Raw genomic sequence first — 19,803 nt, forward strand, 5'->3', positions numbered from 1 at the left:
TAAATTAATATGATTGTAATTATGTGTGGCATAATTCAAACAAACTGTGAAAATCAATCCATCCTGTGACATTAAGACTTTACTACCCATCCATCCTCAGCTTCTTGAGTTAGCAGCCCTAGGACTTTTTCTGCCAGCTTTGTATATTACGGTTGGTTGTGTTTATTTTGAAAGAGAGGCAGAAACTCTGTCAAATGAAGTCCCTGATGGTCAGCATGGGAACCTGGCAATCACCACATCTAATCCCTGGAGAACTGTAAAGAGCTCTGACTCGGAACAGCAACTCTGTAGCTGGTAACGCCTCAGGGCTGTTGCTACAACCTCTGCTTCTGCCCTATGTATAGTTTTTAGTTACAGGGGGACCCTGCTATTAGCAACACAGAGTCTCAATCACACTTCAGGAATCATTTCTCAAAATCCCCCTTTCCCACTGAAAATCCTCTCTGAAATGAAAACAAGCAAGACTAACCAGTGCAGAATGCTTCCAACAATTTAACACAACTTTTGTAAAATGAAGTGTATCTATTTCAATAAATGTTATAGCTCTACCATTTTATTTTTTTTACATGGACAGCATATAGTTCCATGTTTTCAGCAGCCATGTAACAGTGACAGTTGAGTGGTTTTTATTTTTTTTAATTGTCTCATTTTTTGCAAGATTCGTATTTCCCAGCCTCCTCGTTGCTAGTAGAAATTTGGGAAGAAATATTTTCAATGACTTCTTTGTGAAGAAATAAAAGCTCCATGAATAAGGCTACAGATCAAACTCCAGGTTTCTCTTGCTCTCGCCTTTCCACATGAGTTACACTGGTACTCCCATGATGATGGCCTTAGCACTAGTTCCTCTGTGTGGTAAGAGCAAATAGTATGTTTATAGCAGAGTTCTACGTCTGATGTTAAGTCCAGTCATTGAGTACTTAAAAGCAGTTCAGGAAGCTCTGATCTCCCATTTCTACAGTCCAGAAACCATCACTCGAAAAGATGGTGGCACGTGTCTGTGCCGAGGACTGGCACTGGGGCTTACACATGGACTGGCACAGCTAGCGTCAACTCCTCCTATGGATGGCAAATAGGCATGGTGAAGAATGGGCAGTTGTAAAGACAATCGGCGTTGTATACTGTAGAGAGAGGGAAAAAAAGAGGAGTTAGCAGAAGAGGAAAATTGAATATATCAAATGTGTGATGTCTCTGCAGGTTTCTGTAAGAATGTTTTCTCTGACTTCTGCTATTACAGAGAGGGTTAATGCCAAGAACATTACATTTGCTGCTGTTGAGATATACCACTGCTGTTACCAACTTCCCTTTTGGGAGTTTTTTTTGACAGACTAGACAAGACAGGAGAATCTAATGGCTTGTTTCAAGTATCCCACAACTGTCTAAAATTCCCAGCTATTTTGAGATTAAATGTTAGACTGCTGATGTTTGGAAAAAAACTTTTAGCTTGCAATGAGGATGAACTAGCTAACAGAGCACACTCACAGGCTGATTTACCACCATTCTGAGGGCTGGATAACTAGACAGAACAGAAACTGAATGAACAAGTTCCAATCTATGTGTATTTTTAGTTCAAAAACATTAGAATTAAAGAAGTCAGTTTTTCAAATCCATCTAAAGCAAATAAGTGCATATGGAGGTGTGGAAGGAACCCATGGGTCACTTTGTAGAGTTTGTCTACCTTTCAGTTTGGGTCCAATCCAGGGACATGCTGAGCATCCCTCAAAGCCCAGTGAAGTCAATGGAAGCTGTGGCGGCTCAGCCCTCATGAAAAAATCAAGCCTAACTGTCTATTTGGAGCTTAACTTTAGGCACTCAATTTTCCTAGTGGGCTGGTTTTCACATCACAAGATCCCACCATCATAAATGGTAGTCTTAAGAGAGATGCTAAAGAGTGAGGACATGGAGTTTGAACTAATCTCTCCTCCCTGAAGGAGGAGGTCCTTCCAGAACAGAGTCGAGGCATACTAGCAGACTGCTTTGTGGAAACCTCTATTATCTCTGCGCATGGGCGGCGGATATAATAGGCAAGGGGAGGTGTTGCCTCCCCAGCACAGCCGTCCCTGCTGCCGGACACCTGGGCTGTGGTTCCCCCCTCCCTGCTCTGACCCTTCCCCAAGGCTCCCATGGCTTGCTGCTGCTGCCTGGGGTGAATCTTCCTCCTCTCCTCCATCCCATCTCCTTCCGCCCTCGGAGATCCCCGCAGTTGCCGGCCGTGTCTCTCCTCACCCCCTACTCCCCCGTGTGTGTGTGGGTGTGTGTGAGAATGTGAGCGGGGAGTCAGTGGCAGTCTGGGGAGTGAGGAGGCGACCGGAGGGGATCCCTGAGTAACTTTACATAAGTGAAAAAGCCTTCCAGAGACCCAGTAGCAGATCACTGAAACTGTTAAAGAGCCATTAAAGTGGTAATGAAGCCATGTAACAGGCATTTGCCAATGCCCAGGAAGCCTTTGGCCACATTCAGCTGGCTTTTATAGTGTAGGAAAATGTGTTATTGGGGTTAAAACCAGTTTCCAACTGAGGACCCTTCAGTTATTCTCTGTACCCAGAAGCAGTAACTGCTAACCTGGCTCAAAGAGGAGCTGACATAGCCAGTGAGTTTATTGCTTGATCTAGTCATTTTATTCAATTTAAGTAAACGAGTCTGGCAGGGAATTCTGTGTAAGAAAGGTGATTAAACTACTGCCTTAGTGCAGGCTGTCAATGACAAGCACTTTTTCAAAAGGAGAGATTAGGCTTCAGTTTGGCGCAGGTAGCCTGGCTTTTCATCCCTCTCTATACAGCATACACCGAACTCCCTGCCACGCAGAGGAGAATCTATCTGGTAACTAAGCTATACCTGTTGCCTGTTCAGTTCCCTTGGGGAATGTTATTAGTGCCCTAAGGTGAAATGGGGAGAGGGTGTCACGGGGGCAGCAGCAGGGTGAGGAGTCAAGCAGTGAGCCAGCTGCACAGGGGGTCTCGTGGTGGGTGGGGAAAGGGTCTGCGGGGGGAGGTGAGGAGGTGAGCGGAGGGGGAGGTCTCAGGGGGGTGAAGAGATGAGTGGTGAGTCAGTGGTGGGTGGGGGCGGGGCCTGGGGCAGAGCAGGGGTGGAGTGTGGGCAGGGCTGTGGGCTGAAGAGGCAGGACAAAGAGCTGGTTTCTCCCAGGGGAAGTTTCAGCTACCGCCGATGTCTCTGCCTGTGCTCTTTCTGTACTGTGGATAAACTGAGGTCTTCAATTTCCAGGGCTGTCAATTTAGCACCTTTCACAAGAACCGGAATTTACTTAGGGCTTGTCTACATGGGAGATTTTCCCACTTATATTGGTATAATTATTCTGGTATTGCTAAACTGCTATAGTTATACTGGTATAAGTCCCATGTGGACATTCTTGGTCCAGACTAAGAGTGCTTTTTTGTTTGTTTGTTTTAGCTTAAACCGATTGCAAAGCAACATAAGCTAAATTGGAAAAAAGCACTGTTATACCAGAATATGAGTGTCTACATGGGGGATTATACCAGTACAACTATAGCACTTCTCATTCACATCCTATAGCCTTCCTAAGTGGACAAGTCGTTTGAAAAAAATGTATGCCTGAATGCTTGCTTGTTGATGATCTTTCTTATTCTAATAGATCTGCATTTGCTGTTTGTACATTATGCTGTCAAATGGAGATAGATTACCAGTCACTCATTGCTCGGCTCATGAACCAAAAATTAGTTACTATGGAGAACTTAAAATTGTTGGCTTTGTTCAGATGCTGCATTACTGTGCTGCAATACATCAGACAAACATAGGGGGTGTAAGTGATTGCAATCTGCAACACCATGGACAGATAGACTCAACTTTACATTTCAGGGCTCTGCAGATTTCCTTTCAATGTTTTAAATGTTTGGTGAAATATAAATGTCCACTGTTTCTCATGCTACTGATGGCATTACATCTAGTGGATTACATTAAATCCGCTTATTGTTACTCTGTCACACTATTTTGGTGGTATCAATTGAATCATGCCCGTTCCCAAGGAGTGCAGAGGTGGCATGTTTGCTGCTTCCACGTGCTGAATCCTTATTAGTTTGATGTTGCACTTTTTAATTGTGTTTATGGTGCAGGGTCAAACAGAGAATTGCCAAAGATTATTTTCCCACCAGTGAAACTGCTTACTTTGACTATTACAAACTCTTCTGTAAAGAGCTATTTGAAGCTATTCCAAGAGAATTCAGTTGCATAGTAGACTGAATGGGATTTTTCACCCATTTAAATGTCAGCCATGCCACAGACAAAGCATGTTTGACTACATCAACGTTGGCTGCAGTGGGTGGCAATTTTGCTTTAACTGTACTTAAAATTTACTTTAACTTGAAAACTTTGTTTCCAGAGGGGTAGCCTCTGGTAAGAGGATTGGAATAAACATAACAGTTTATGCAAAAACTCTGTCTTAAAAAAATATCTAGCTCATAGTTTGCAAGGGCTGGGGGTAAAATATCTAAAGAGAAGGTGAAAGCTCAACTTCCACAGTTAGTTACTCTGTATGGAATTGTATTCAACCTGAATTGCATTTCCCTACCTACATCTTGTGGCCATAGCTTTCCATGATGACTGCTCATGAGCTCAAGATGGCTACATAAAAATTGAGATTCCCAAATTAGTGGACATTTTGAAAATGTAGGGCTAACCAGGTATTGGTGTAGGAGAGTTTAGTATTTTATTATCTATAGATTATATTGCAAATCCCTGTCATTGCTAAAGCTAGCCAAGATGGATGATAATGTAAGCAGCTTCGGGAGTACAATTCAAACTGAAGTCAATTGGAGTTCGGTGATCAGAGCAGCTACAAGTCAGGGCACTGGATGGGGCAGGAGTGGTGGAAGTGCCCTAAAAGTGTGGGGGCCACAGGTGCCTGAACCGTGGCCCTGCCCCCTGTGCCACACCATCCCCCGAGGCCCTGCCCCCGCACTGCCCTTCCCCCCCGAACTCCTGCTCCCACACCACCTCTTACCCCCAAGACCCTGCCCCCCCCAATCGCTCCTCTCTGCCCCCTCCCCCTGTTGCTTTCCTTTACGGCCAGTAAAAAGTGGGAGGACTTAGCTCTGGTCCCCCCAGCCTCCCTGTTCTGGCGCCCCTGGTACGGGGAATAGAACATAGATGGTTTTTCACTTCTGTATGGAAATATATTCTTTAAATTTATAGGGAACAAGTGAAACCCTAGCAATAGTGTAGGTTCAATACTAGATGAGGATGGTAAAACTGTCAATCATGATGTGAGGAAGGAAGAAGCAGCTATAAAAATATTCCAGGATTGTCATTTTGTGTGTCATGCAGAAGCCTAGAATGTCTGAGTCAGTGTGAAGCAATGGAAACAGCTACAAGCATGGCTGAGAACTCAGTGTGCTCATACTATCAGCAGATTGAATCATCACTGGGTTTTACAGTCTGTTCCCATCCAATTTTTAAGTTCTCAGCTATTTTGACTTTAAGAATTATAATACAGAGTAGATTTCAGTAACACATGCAACTGTGACATGCCAAGAGTCCACCTAAACCATTGTGATATCAGAGGTAACTCAGCCAATCATCTCCCTTACTCTATAGCTAATTTGCATGCAGCAGTCTCATGAGTTGTGTAAAGGAGACTGCACAGATGGGGGATTACTTGGCCCAACTGCCCCACCTGTGTGCCCAGTTGCCACAGTTCTTCAAAACCATGCACAAAACAACACAACCCTCCCTCCCCCACAATAACCCCAAACACACACAACTCCTTATGGCAGCACACATCCCTCATTTACCATCACAACACACAACCCACACACACAATAACCCCAAACGCACATAGCATCTCACGGCATCACACAACCCTCATCATCAACTGCACAAATCAACACAAATCTCCCAGCGCAAACCTTCCCTCACTTCAACACAAATCAACGCAACCAGCACACACACTAATAACTCCAAACATCACACTGAAGACTAGAATATTTAAGTCAATGTGAAGTGGTGGAGAGAGCTACAAGCATGGTTTGGAGCTCTTTTTGTTTAGAATATCACCAGGTTCAAACATCACTAAGACTCACGGTTTGTTAGCAACAAATTATTAAATTCTTAGTCATTTGTGGCTTCTCCCATCCCCCATGACTTTATGAATTAAATTGGTGTGACAGCACTGCTTTCAGCTACTACTTCAATAAATATTTCTGTTCTGTATTTGAAAGGATGAGGTATTCACATCTTACAATGATGATGAAATACTTTTCCGTCAGTAACTAGAGTGAGTGGGTACTAATCAACAACTGTTATCCAGTCCAGCAGATTTTACAATGTTTAACTTGCACCCAGGATTATTAAAAGAACTGGCTGAGGTGCTCTCTGAACCATTAATGTTGGTCCTTGGGACACTGGGGAAGTTCCAGAGGACTGGGGCAAAAAAGCAAATGCTGTGCTAATATTTAAAAAGGGAATTCAAATGGGATGGACCCAGGTAACTATAGGCTGGTTAGCCTGATATCTCGTTCGGTGGGACTTGTGGGGACAAACAACCTAAGTAGCTTTAAGATGGAACTTGATACATTTATGAACAGGATTATATGACATGGCTGCCTGTGACTGCAGGGGACTGGAGTTTGACCTATGCCCTTCCAGTCCTATGTAAATGAACCACTAGTTAGATAAATGATCTAAAGCTGTGTTTATAGAGATGCATCCGAAGAAGTGGGCATTCACCCACGAAAGCTTATGCTCCAATACATCTGTTAGTCTTAAAGGTGCCACAGGACTCTCTGTTGCTTTTTATAGAGATCAGCTTTCCTCTAGAAATACTGACTTAACTCCTAGTAACTCAAGAAAAATACAATTTTAATATTCTGATTGAAAGTGACCTAATCTAAACAGCACTCATGAGTTTTTAAGTGGAAGAACTTTCTGCAGTGATCAGTTTCATACATGCCTACAACTTATATTTGATTAATGCCTTCAGTTAGTATTCAGCTTTATGATGAAGGGTCAGATTTTTAATTATTCAAATATATTGGTAATGCTGAGAGGTAATTTAAACTAAAACTCCTCTTTTTACATTGCAAAGCTTCAGAACTTGAAGAGCTGTAAGTGTTGTATGCTGATAATAAAAGGAAGTGAATTGATTTTTGGTTAGTACAGAAAGAATGAGTTGACATTTTCCAAAGTAAATGGTCATACTGTCTCTTAGGTTTGCGTGAAGCGGAAAAATTTAACTACTTTAATTCTAGCTCTCTGGAGTTAATTATTTTAGATACACATTCCTGAGGTCTATTTGCTAAACTTTACTGAGTACCCCTAAAGCTGTGAATTTTTAAACTGCTTCACCAACAGGTGGTTCAGATCAACCCTAACTACTTCAACCTTCAATTCACTTTTTACCAAATTACCGAGTGTTAGTAACCTTAAAGACACGTACTCCACAACTCAAGCTGGAAAAGTGAGCATGGACACATTAGAAGTGCAGTTCTACTTGTGGAGAACACAAAGGTTAGGTAAGAAATGGTCTCTTCTTAAAAAGGAAATAAAAAATTGTAGATCCCTAATCCCAGAGTCTAAAAAGTGTTATGGTTCCCCTATAGGTACACATTCAGTGGTATGAAACCTAAATAGCAAAACCTGCTTTACAAGTACAAAAAATAATAGCATCTCCCTAAAATAGGTGCAATATAGTGATACAGAATCACTAACACAAACATTTATTTTAAAATGAAAAGAAAAGACCCTTCAGACAGCACAGTGCATGAGTTTGGAAAAGGAAAACAGAGAGAAATTTTAGACCAGTTCCTTGCCTCCAGTCTAGCTGCTGTAGTGCCCCAAAGCTTCTGGAAACCAGTGAATTTGCACAGGGGAATGAACTGAAGAGCTGAAGGCTCTGTGCAACCCCATCTGTGCATTCCCCAGCATGTGGAAAAGGGATGTGGCTGCTCAGTGTGTGTTACACATAGTCCTCTGTGTCCAATCTGCAGAGGATGTGTGTCTGCTACAGCTCATCTTCAGAGCCTGCTCTGTAACTTAAGCTAGAGACACTCCTTTTCACCTCTGGAGGTCTGTAGTATCAGCCATGATGTTGGCTAACACACAAGTGTAGCATGTGCCTTCACCACTTGACATGAATGATTTGTAGGGTGACAGCAGCTGCAAGCAAAGGGTGGAGCTTGTTATATCTGTGCAAAGTACATGTAGAATGCTACCATTTCGATTTAGGAGCACTTTATTAAGTGCTTTGCATAGGTATAAATGACTGTATAAAATGCAAGGCAATGAAGATTCAAGACCATTACCTTTGTGGAACCTCATTTTCCCCTCACCTATCATTAGCCTGAAGGAAGGCTGCTGTATCCAACAAAATGGTGATTTCTTTTGTGCTTAATATGCATTAGGAGTTCTGGAGTATTTGTGTTTGGATATCTTTTCATGATATAACTCTATCTTTAATATAACAGTACTACGTTAATCGGTTGTGTATTAATCTATGCACACTACAGCATGTCTTGTAAATGGGGTTGAAATGGAAAAGGCACCTAATACCCACACATTAAGGGAGACTGCTCGATCTCACCAAACTGTGCATGCATCCTCTTTTAATGTGGGCCTTGCTTTTGTGAACTGACCAAATATTTTCTTGGTATATTTTTCCAATAACAAAATGCACTGGCAATTCAGGTCCCTGTGGATTTTCCTGCATCAGGGCACTACAGGTATAGTAAATCCATGTTTCTGTGGATTCGGTCATAGCTGGCATCATATAGCATAAGTTACATAATGTATGGCTAGATGCACAGTCTGATCCACAAATCTCTCCAATAGCTTTATGCACCAATGCACGTGCACTTTTGACAACAGAAACTAGATATGCTACGTCAAATCCTGTAGTGAGCCAGACAAATGCCTGGCATAACTGTGGGGCACAGTGGTGTCTTGCTGCTACCTTTCTGTCCCCCTTAGCTCCCAATCTTTTGGGCTACTGGAGGCTGAACTGGGCTGCTCTAACTTGTGCTGGTGGATAGAGGCTCCCAAGGAACCATTCTGCTGTCCAGGACCACTCCCTATCATATGGAAATCCTCATTTGCTGCCTTAAGGAAATTTTGCATCTCCATTGCAGCAGTGCAAAGGGGATTTACCAAAGGGCGAGGATCTGCCCACCTGTCAAAGACCTGTGATCTCCATAGAAATCTAGACCTAAATTCTATGGCAGAGTCCCCTGGTTTCTGAATGACTCCAGCATGACAGATTGGAAACTCTGCAGCAGCTTCAGGTAAAAAAAAAATTTTTTTTAAAAGGAGGCTGTTTAATTGCACGTTAAAACAAATATTATGATCAGATCAAAATCTGTTGTTTTATGTTGATACTAGATTCAATTTATTTTATATTAAACATATTTTACTCTGCCCTTACCATTTTCAATATGATCCCGTTTTTTGTATAAGCAACATGCAGCCTTAAGGGAGCCAATATGGTCCAGTGCGCAGGGTACAGTAATGAGACCTGGATTCTATCCCTGACTGTGCCACGGGGCTGCTGGGTGACCTTGGGCATGTCACTTAACCTCTCTCTGCCTCTACCAGGCAGATGGAGCTTGTCAGCTGTACTAGGCAGTGCACCTAGGAGAAGGAAAACTCTGATTCCAAACCAAGAACATCAGGCCTGACCAGCCAGTTTGTAAAAGGTGTGCCAATGCTCTATGGGTCTGCACTGCCAACCCTGGCTACTGGGACAAGGCAAAGAACCACGCAACCTTAGGGCTTGTCTACATTACCCGCTGGATCGACAGGCGGGGGTTGATTTATCGCATCTAGTCTAGACACGATAAATCAACCGACGAGCGCTCTCCCGTCGACTCTGGTACTCCACCGGAGCGTGAAGTGGAAGCAGAGTCGATTGGGGAGCGTCAGCCGTCGACTTACCACAGTGAAGACACTGTGGTAAGTAGATCTAAGTACGTCGACTTCAGCTACATTATTCAGGTGAAAGCTGGAGATTTGGGCAGCTAGGCAGAAAATTTTGGGGAATTCTGGCATGACATGAGGCATGGGCAATGGCTGAGGAATGTAGGATAGCCATATTAGGTGGATATTTCTGCTTAAATGATCAGCAATGAATAGCTACCAATACTGAAATTTAAGCATTTATTATTAGGATTCAGTGTTAACAGCGGTTTGGGATGAATGCAGTAGTTCACATCTTTTATAACTACTAGTTTGGCTGACTGCATAATTGATAATAAAGTTGGTAAAAATATTTTCTACAAAATGTTTTTCCATTGAAAAATGCCATTTCGTTGAAACTGAACTGTTTAGTGGAAAGATAGTATTTGAGGAAAATTTAGTTGGGGGGAAGTGGGGGTTGTGAGGGTTAGTTAGTGCTTATAAAGTGCTTTGAACATATGGAGTGTTCTGAAAAATCAGGCCCTAGGTGTCCCAAGTTGGGCACAATCACTGAGGCACCCCAAGTTAGTGGAAAGTTCTTCAAATATTGACATTAAATGTGTAAGTGATCAAGTAATTAAAGAGTATTAAAATCCATATGCACAATTGGCCTAAATTAAGGTTGCACAGGCAAACTCAAAAACTGTCATTTCCTCATTTTTGTGTGCTCTAAATAATGTTTAACAATAAGTAACCACGGTAAAACATGACCAAAATTTAACTCTCCAGTTAAAAAAACGTTCTCAGTTCCTCTCTGCATTTACCACTAACCTGTTTTCACCAATATGCTACTTACTGTTCTGGAGAGTTGATGTCTTCTATAGGGTCTTTGCTTGTTCTGGAGGGCTCTGTTGTGCTCCACTGTGCTTGTGGATTTTGATCAAGGTGATTTTTCAAAACAGCTTTCTCACCATCTGGATGGGGGGAAATGTTTAAATTGTATTTACTATGATGAAATGAAAATGTATTTTTTAAACGATTTCCTTTTAAAACATTCAATATGTTCTTAGAGGCATGAAGTGACCCTTCCATGCTCTCCAGTCCAACAACATCTCTAATTTCACTGCAACTCTCAGCCTTTTTCTTCTTTCCCTCACCTCAATTGGTTGGTGCCCACCTCCAACTTCACTCTCTCTTCCACACTTAATTCCTTCAGTCCTTTCTCCCTTTGTTATGTCTGACTCACTAATTCCAACGCTGGCTTAATCCTCACATCTTTCTCTTTCATCTCCTGCTTTCAATGACTCTGAGCACCTTTGGAGAAAATTAAGGACTATACTGACTTCCCTCATTCTCTCTTCTTTCAGATCTGCCTCAGTCCTTGACCAATACCAAGCTTAGTTACTAATGTGCCATTAACCCATAGAAACTCCATCTCCGTTTTCCATGCCCCTCCTTCAACACTTGCCAAATTCTGCACAAAAAAAAAAATGTTGACACAATCTGGCAATACCTTTCATTCTCTCAATCTTTTCCCTCCTTTCTATGCTTTTCCCAAACCACCCAATTAATCGCGTTTTTTATTTCCCCCCTTCTATTGTTTTTGTGCATCTTCCCATGTAGCCCTTGATAGATGACACCTGGAAGAGACTGAGAGGGAACATGTTCCTCTCAGTTTTGTTTACTGTCTTGTTGTCCATCTACATGCAGTTGCAGGACGAATGTATTCTCACCCAGACTTTATTTCTTTCAATGTGGTTTCACCACTGTATTGTCCTACACTTAGAGCTCCCTATCTTTACATGCAAAAAGCTGCCCTCGCCTCAGTTAAATCTTTCCTTAAAATATTCTGTGAAGCCTATCAGTGGTAATTCTCCAGTGGAATAAGTATGCAGCATTTCCAGGACTGGATTAAGGCAACCTGGGGCAGTAGTCATATCCTAATAAGTGGAACCCCAGTAGTCCTACTCACCCTGACCCCCTGAGGTCACTTACATAAGACATTTAAAAAATGCATAGGAGACTTATCTGTTTGGTATAATTTGGAATTAAGGGGCCTTCTAAAATATTAATGTGTAGCTGTTATCACATAACACTTAGACCGCATACTGCCCTTAGCAAAGACGGCCACTGACTCTTCACTTCCTTCTTGCAGCGTGCATCTTTCCATCTGATGGCAGTATAGCAGGCTGCCATCTTTGAGGGCAGACTGGCTTCACTCCCTTTGGAATCTTTGTGAGACAGTGGCCAACTTTGCTAAGGACAGTATACAGGCTAAGTCCCACGGAGAATAAGGGGAGATGACAGTCATTTTGAGACAGTTATAATAATAATAATAATAATAATATATGGAGATATACCTATCTCATAGAACTGGAAGGGACCCTGAAAGGTCATTGAGTCCAGTCCCCTGCCTTCACTAGCAGGACCAAGTACTGATTTTGCCTCAGATCCCTAAGTGGCTCCCTCAAGGATTGAACTCACAACCCCAGGTTTAGCAGGCCAATACGCAAACCACTGAGCGATCCCTCCCCCCTTGTTGTCTTAACTGTGGGTTGTTTGTGACTTCAGTCCCACTGAGAACAATGTCATTTTGAAAGAGGACAGTTCTTGATGAATTTCTTTGAAGGAGAAGATTTTATGTGCCAGCCACTGTTGAGGGAGAAATTTGGAGTCATGAAGAACAATGGCAAAAAATTACCCTTAATCCTAAAAATTTCTTAAAAAAACAAAAACAAAAACAAAACTACTTGTGCCAGATCTACTCAACAAAGAGGGCAAAAGGAGAAACTGGGAGTGATAGTTCAGCGGTTTGAGCATTAGCCTGCTAAACCCAGGGTTGTAAGCTCAATCCTTGAGGGGGCCATTTAGGGATCTGGGGCAAAAATCTGTCTGGGGATTGGTCCTGCTTTGAGCAGCGGATTGGACTAGATGACCTCCTGAGGTCCCTTCCAACCCTGTGATTCTATGATCAAAAACTAGGACTGAAAGGTAATAGAATATGTATAAATCTATTAAAGGTATTTGTTTCTGATACACTAGAAGCACAGTCAGTGTTCTCTAGAACAGAATAGTTGATGCACTTTGCAACGGTGCTAGTTAAGGCAAAATGGCTGTATGCTGAATACCACAAAGTCACACAGACAGATTATAATGACATGTGATGGACTATGATGATGAGTCTAAAAATGTTATGTCTCTTCCTGAGAAATGAGGGGAGGTTGGATTAGACTTCATGTATAATGTGATATTTTAAAATGTACATGACAGAATGTCAGTCTGTTTCTCAATAGAGCTCTTAAAATTAACAGACAATGCCCATTCTCGCATTTTAGCTAACTGGCATGCTTATGAAGAGAAACCTATGTGGCTAGATAGTCAAATGGGCAAATTCTGCTTAGTTATACCAATGTAAATCCAGTGTAATCCCAGAGTCAGTGAAGACACTCTTGGGATTAAACAGGTGTAATGGAGCAGAATATGGCCCAGTGTATCTGTTCTCTTTACATTTATAGAGCGTCTGCATTACTAATGTGTTCCAAATCCTTTGTGACCATTCCCTCTTGGAAAGGGATATTTTAGTAGAATTGTCTTTTTAATGAGGGAACTGAACAAGGAGAGGGTCAATGTCACAGTTACATGTCTAGCTGCTTCTGTCTCCTTTCTGGTCTCTGAGTCACCCCATCAGGTGCCAGGCCACAAGCTTTTACCATTTCTGGGGTGGAATTCCAAAATTCTCCCACTATCAGATGGGCCTGGTGTTATAGTACCCTGTGGTTCTTCCCTTTGGGCGTCTGTGATCAATGGTGTATACATTGTTCAGACAGCCTTCTTAAAAACAAAGTATTCTTTATTTTAAACAATAGAAACAAATAATTTTAGAGAAAAAGCATTAAAAACAAACAGTCTACCTGCATGTCTGTCTTATCACCCCCTAGGCAGGCCCAACTCCTTCAGATGCCCCCAGTGTGGTGTGTCTTAGTCTGGTTTCCCTGAACAGCTGAATAGGAGGCAAAATCTTCAAAGCTAATAGTCCCTTTTTATAATCCTCAAGTGTTTGCAAGGAGGTGGTTTATCTTGAGCCATTCTTTCCCTTCCTGCCTGTTTTTTCAGACACACAATCTCCTCTTGTGTTAAGCCAATACAGTCACACAGAGAACATCTCAACCAAGTCAACAGACAATATTCATAAATCATTACAGAGCAGCTCCAAATCCATCAAGGTAGTTGTTTGCTACATATGAAAAGTGTGACTGTTGCAAGCATAAAGGCAACGTGGAAAAAGGCATGAAGGTGAAAATAGGAGAAGATCACAAAGGGTGCAGTTAGGGAGGAGGCTAGGACGGCGTGAAGGGAATGAGATGATGAGTAGCAATAACCAGAGAAAAGACAACACTAGAGAAAAGCAGCAACAGAGCTGCAGAAAGCTTTACAAAGGCTGACCCATGGTTTTTATGTATTATTTCTACTGCAGTAGCACCTAGCATATGGAAACCTCAATCAGAGGCCCTTTTGTGTTAGGTTCAGTAATACCTGTAAAAATATCCCCAAAGAACTTACAATCAAGATTAATAATGAGACAAAACAGATGGTGAAACAAGGCAGTGGGTTGGGTGTCAGGGAAGGAAGATGGGGTAACAGTATTATGAGTATTTTTGTGCAAACTAGCTATTCTCCACATGTGTTATTCTGTAGTCATCACAGCACAAGCGAGTCTTAAGGAGCGATTTGAAGGGAAAAAAGGATTAACATAGGAGAGGATGCCGAAGTGAGCAGTGTGTGGGAGTGCTATGGTCCAAAGGGGTAGGAGCAAAGATTTTCGGTATATTGGATGGACTAGTAGTGAACTTGGCGAGAAGGAAGGAGGAGGCTAGAGTAGAAGAGTTACTTTAGCTGAGGCAAGAAATGACCATACAACAGGGACAAGGATTTTAGTTGTAGGAATGGAGAGGGAAGGACAAAATTTAGAGATGTTATAAAAAACGAAATGATGGGATTTGATAGCCTGGATGTGAGGGGAGAAGAACAGAAAGGAGTCGAATCTGACACCAGTTAACATAAGAAGTTTAACATTTTGGACAGCGGTGAGGGTGGGGTTGGGGGCAAAGAGAGCTGAAGTGTGTTGTGTTTGCTGCGGCAGCTACTGTCATGTGGGTTCAGCTTTTATTTTCTATACCTCACATTTTTATGTATATTATTCTTGGCATTTTCATAAAAGCCTTGTGGTGTCTATAAGCAGAGGCATTAGACAGGAACGCTTTTTTCTTTCAGAGATTAAAACAATGTTTGATGTAGAGCTGATTAAGGTGACAGTGTAACATACTGACTTTATGATACAGACCAATTAAATTAACAAACAAAGTTACATCTGGCAAATCTTAGAAATTAGGGATTGAACAGACCTGTGGTTTATCTAGTCCACTCCTTTTTTAGAGCATCATTGTTACCCATACTACATTTTCTAGCCAATTGTCCAGTCTGGTTTTAAATGTCTCAGATGAGGTCCCACCATTTCCTGTGGGAAACTCTTCCACAACTGAACAGAGCTCAGTGCCAGGAAGATTTTTACTAGTGCTCATGGCTGGCTGGTGCTCAAAATAAGTGTTGGAGCTGGGGAGAGCAATTACATACCCACTCTCCTTCCCCTCAACCTGCCTCCCCCCCAACAATAATCTCCCAAATTAGAAAAAAGAACAACTGAAATATTTGAGGGCTCTTCCCCTTCCACCAAAACATAAATCCTGTCCCCTCCCTCAATAGCTCCTCTGCTGTAACTCCTGCTGCTGTTTCCCTGCTCCTCCTGAATACGAGCAAGCACCTGCTCCATTCACCAGGTTATAGGCTCCCTCTTTCACCCTTCTAACTGATTTACAGACCCCCATGCTCCCCCTTTCTTCCTCAGTTGCAGGCTGCTCCTAGAAGCCATTGATTTGCCAAGCTCCTCTCTCCTTCTGCCCCAGTTTTCCCCACCTGGGGCTGTTCCTGATGTGGGGTGGAGCTCTGCACTCTGACTCTGGGACTACCTTGATTCTGCCTCAAAAACCAGCCTATGAACTTATGGAGCGCTCAGGAGGAGCACTCTTAGGAGTTGGAGACTCGCCAGTGCCTTCTTTCCTGGATTGCCCTCTCTGGTACTGCACTGAAGAGGCTACAATCTGCCAGTCCCTACTCCCAGCCCACCTGCTCCTTGCTCTTTCCAGGGTGCTTTAGGAGAAAAGGGAGAAAAAGTCATCAGCCTAAAAGGGGGTTAGTTTGTTTAAAGAAATAAAAGAGAGGAGATTTCATAGGTGGGGTTTAGCCCCATTAGTCCTTCAATACCTGAGTCACCCTCCAATTTACACATCCTTCTTGTGTCTCATTATTTGATACCCTCTCCTATCATTCTAGTCAATTCCTTTCCCTTCTTGACAGTACATGTAAGCGTACTCATAGAGTATTGCCACCCCAAAGTGTTCATGAATCAGGCCCCCCAAACTCATAATTGGCTTAAAATGACTTTCAAAATAATAAATGTTGGATTATTTTTATTTGACATCTCATGTTTTCAAGCTTTACTCCACAGCCAGGAGGTCTAGGAACTTTCATTTTTTTAAAATGAAAACTACAATTCTCCCAGATCACATGCCTCCAGAAGCTGAGCCTTGAAGAAAAACACCAAATGTCCCAAGGCTCACAATAAAATTATGAGAATTGGCAACACTGTATATAGACAAAGCAATGGCAGAAACTTAAAACATACAACCTTTTGAGAGCAAAGGGAAAGGACTTGGTTGAGATATCAAGGCTGCAATTTAAATTTCTTGCGCACATAGACATGGCATAAACAATAATAGTGACAGTATTAACCAATGGGTTTATTTTATATATATATATATATATATAAATATAATTTCATCATTTGGTTCACATCATAATTATGATTTATGTGCAATAATAGATGGAAAGGAAATAAAGTAATTGCACTGGCAAACTTTCAAGCTTCCAATTACCTCTGAAGCTCAATATTGGCTTGAACATCTCTTTCTTATTGTCTTCTCTTTCTTTGTTCATTAAGTACACTACTTAAAATTGCCTTCTTCCCTCTTCAAGGTGCTGTTTGTTACTACAGGATGTGAAACCTCAAACTGAATGGGTTGCACTGAAATGTTCTAACTCACTTTAAAACTGCATTTCCATTATCTGAAGGCAGTTTCTAAAGCACTCCACATTCTCATCTCATGCAGGTACTTAGAATCTTGAATAAATAATGCCTCGCCATTTTCTATTCACAGAGCAGTGGCAAGAGAGCCAGGCAGATATCAAGTACTTTACATGGAACAGAACTTATTGGAAATGCAAAATCCAGTGCCCAATTGTCATTGAATGCCAGAAAGCTTTAGCAAAGGACTTTTATTCATCTATGGTAGAGAAGTGAATTCCAGTTACAAAACTCACAAGTGTACAGATCCTCTCACTTGTTATAGTTTCTTAAAGAAACATGAACTATTTCTATAGGTGTCATATAAGTTTCTGTAAGTTTAAATCTCAGTGTCATTTGTACGGGTTGTAATTTTATTAAGGCTCTTTGTTACTATGCTTAAGTTGCAGCAGCATTTTAATAGTTTGCTACTTGATGAAAATACTTCTGTTTACCCTGTTTCTCCCGGTTTGATCATTACTTTCAATTCTATTGGAAAACATATTTTACACTCCACTCATTAATAAATACAAGTCTAATACTGACTTGAGGAAAACTGGCAGGTTTAAAATTCATACAGTTTTAAAGCCAGATAACCTAGCTGTATTGTTAAAGGAATCAGAAATTTTTGAGGCAGATTTTAAAAAAAAAATCTACTTTAATTTTCCCCATGTATGTTGTTTGTTTCCTTTGGACAGTGAAAACAGACCAATCAATTTCTGTTTTGCCAGCAATTTCTAATGAATTTCATATTTTGGGATCATAAGTCGGAGATGACAATCTGCAGATTAGAAACACTACACCTATTAAAAATAAATCATCTCTTTTGAAAAGAATAAGATAAAATGACCGTATTCTCGGTTGGTATAAATCACATAGCTCCACTGAAGCCACTTCCCAGCAGATGACAGTCTGGCCCAACCCTTCTAATGAGGTTAGGCTTTGAAAAAAGATTTTATTAAACAAAGCCTGGGCAAAATTCTACTCTCATTCCACTGTAAATGTGAAAAAACTCCATTTATTTTAGATTTACATCGGTGTAAATGAGAACAGAAATTGAACCACGTACATTTTGGCCCTAAATGGACCTCACAGCTATTGTTATTACTGTTGTGGTATTGGAGTCACAGTATTAGGGTGGCACCCAAAGGCCCCAATCAGGATTGGAATCCATTTGCTCGGCTCTGTACAAACACATAGGAAGTCCCTATTTTGAAGCAGTGTCCCTTTAAAGTCATATAGATCTCATTTTTGAAAGCCTTTGAATCTATCTGTGGTTCAGTCTCATGCTTAATGCCTTCATCAAAGCAACTTCACTGAGGTATCATTTCTCTCTTCTGTCGCAGATGAACTTCTCTTTTCCCCTGCGGTTACTAGCACCCTGCCTTTGAAGTTTGTTTTTCTTTGAAATATTTCTACAAGAGGAAAAATTGTAACACTAAAAAACATTGGAGGCTGGTGAAAACTGACAGTAGATAGGCAAACCTGACCCACCAAGATGTATTCTGAGTCAATTTACAGCAGCGAGTTAAGATTATACTGTGTCTGACTCAAAACATGATGGGTAATACATTCCCTGAGCAAACTATAGTGCTAAAAAGAGAAAATTTGCTAATGTGACAAGCAAAAAGTCAGAGTTCTCTTAAGTAGGGGGAAAAAAGAGTTGCAAATCACTGCCTTTAACTTCTTACTATACTTCCCATAGTGCAGATGTCATTCATTGATTCTCCCCACAAACTGCTCTAAAACTTACTATATAGATGTAGAGATAAATCAAGGAATTCTACTGAAGAATATAGAGTTTGGTTTTATATCAAAAGTCCTGTCATCCATGAATCATTTATCATTTCTTTATCTAATTAAATGCCAAACACAACATTAATACATAATTGACTGCATATTTTAAATGATAAAATGTCAGTAAATGAAAGATTTAAAATTCCTACGCTAACATAAAATTAGCCACATTACAAGTATATTTTTTCCTGTTTTTCTTGTAGGGCCAAATTCAACCCTCATATACACCTATTCAATTCTCATTGACTTCTGTGGGATTTATGCACAAGTATTTGAGAACCGAATTTGCCCTTAAACAGAAAAAGGGAAGAAAAACTCAGGAGTCAGAAGGCACCCATTTCCAGCTGTGAAAAGGATTAACAAAAGATCAAGGGGAACCTTCCTTTAGCAGATATAATCAATAGCTCTTTAGAAGACAACCGGTTACCAATGAATTAATGAAAGAAATAAACTAACAGCTACAGTCAGTGCAGGTCTACTCTAAAAAGCAACGTTTAAAATGGCATAATAAAGTACATCATTTAGTAGGTGAGCATATTTGCTCATTTGCAAGTAAAAAGAGGTTGAGATCCCATGCTGCATTTCTTGGAGGCATAGCACAGAAGGCACAGCCCAAGGGGAGAGGAGTTTGGCCTGCTTCAGAGGACTACATGGCTTCTGGCAGACATCTGAGAAGCCCCAGGATTGTTCCAATGTATGGCAGCGTCCTAAGGGCTACTTCACAGTCTGAAGCAACCCAGAATGTCTGTAGCAGTATGCACTAAAGAGACACCCTGTCCTTTCTTGACAGGACCTTTCCTCTCCCTGATACACCCTCTACTCTGGGACAGCATGGGGCCACTTATGGCAGCTCAATGCTGTGCAAGTGCCATGGTAATTCTCCTGTGGGCCCTTGAGCACATTTCTGGCTCCAATACACTGTCCAAGTGGCTAGGATGGGGGATAAAATCTATTCTTTTTTTTATAAATGCCAA

The 19,803-nt window shown here is 41.4% G+C and overlaps 1 protein-coding gene across 1 annotated transcript in view; it reads right to left on the bottom strand.

Moving 5' to 3' along the window:
- Window positions 1-770: 770 nt before the first annotated feature.
- The window catches only part of GABBR2 (gamma-aminobutyric acid type B receptor subunit 2), an 860,826-nt gene continuing 841,793 nt past the window's right edge, over window positions 771-19,803 (bottom strand). Inside the window, exons 18-19 of the mRNA XM_026659240.2 lie at window positions 10,712-10,829; window positions 771-1,118 (exon numbers count right to left, since the gene is read on the bottom strand). Coding sequence (XP_026515025.1) covers window positions 953-1,118; window positions 10,712-10,829 — 284 coding nt within the window. The 3' untranslated portion in view covers window positions 771-952. The remainder of the gene's footprint in view (window positions 1,119-10,711; window positions 10,830-19,803) is intronic.

This window comes from Terrapene carolina, unplaced genomic scaffold, assembly GCF_002925995.2.
Source record: "Terrapene carolina triunguis isolate 2854851 unplaced genomic scaffold, T_m_triunguis-2.0 Scaffold613, whole genome shotgun sequence".
Taxonomy (NCBI): Eukaryota; Metazoa; Chordata; order Testudines; family Emydidae; genus Terrapene; species Terrapene triunguis.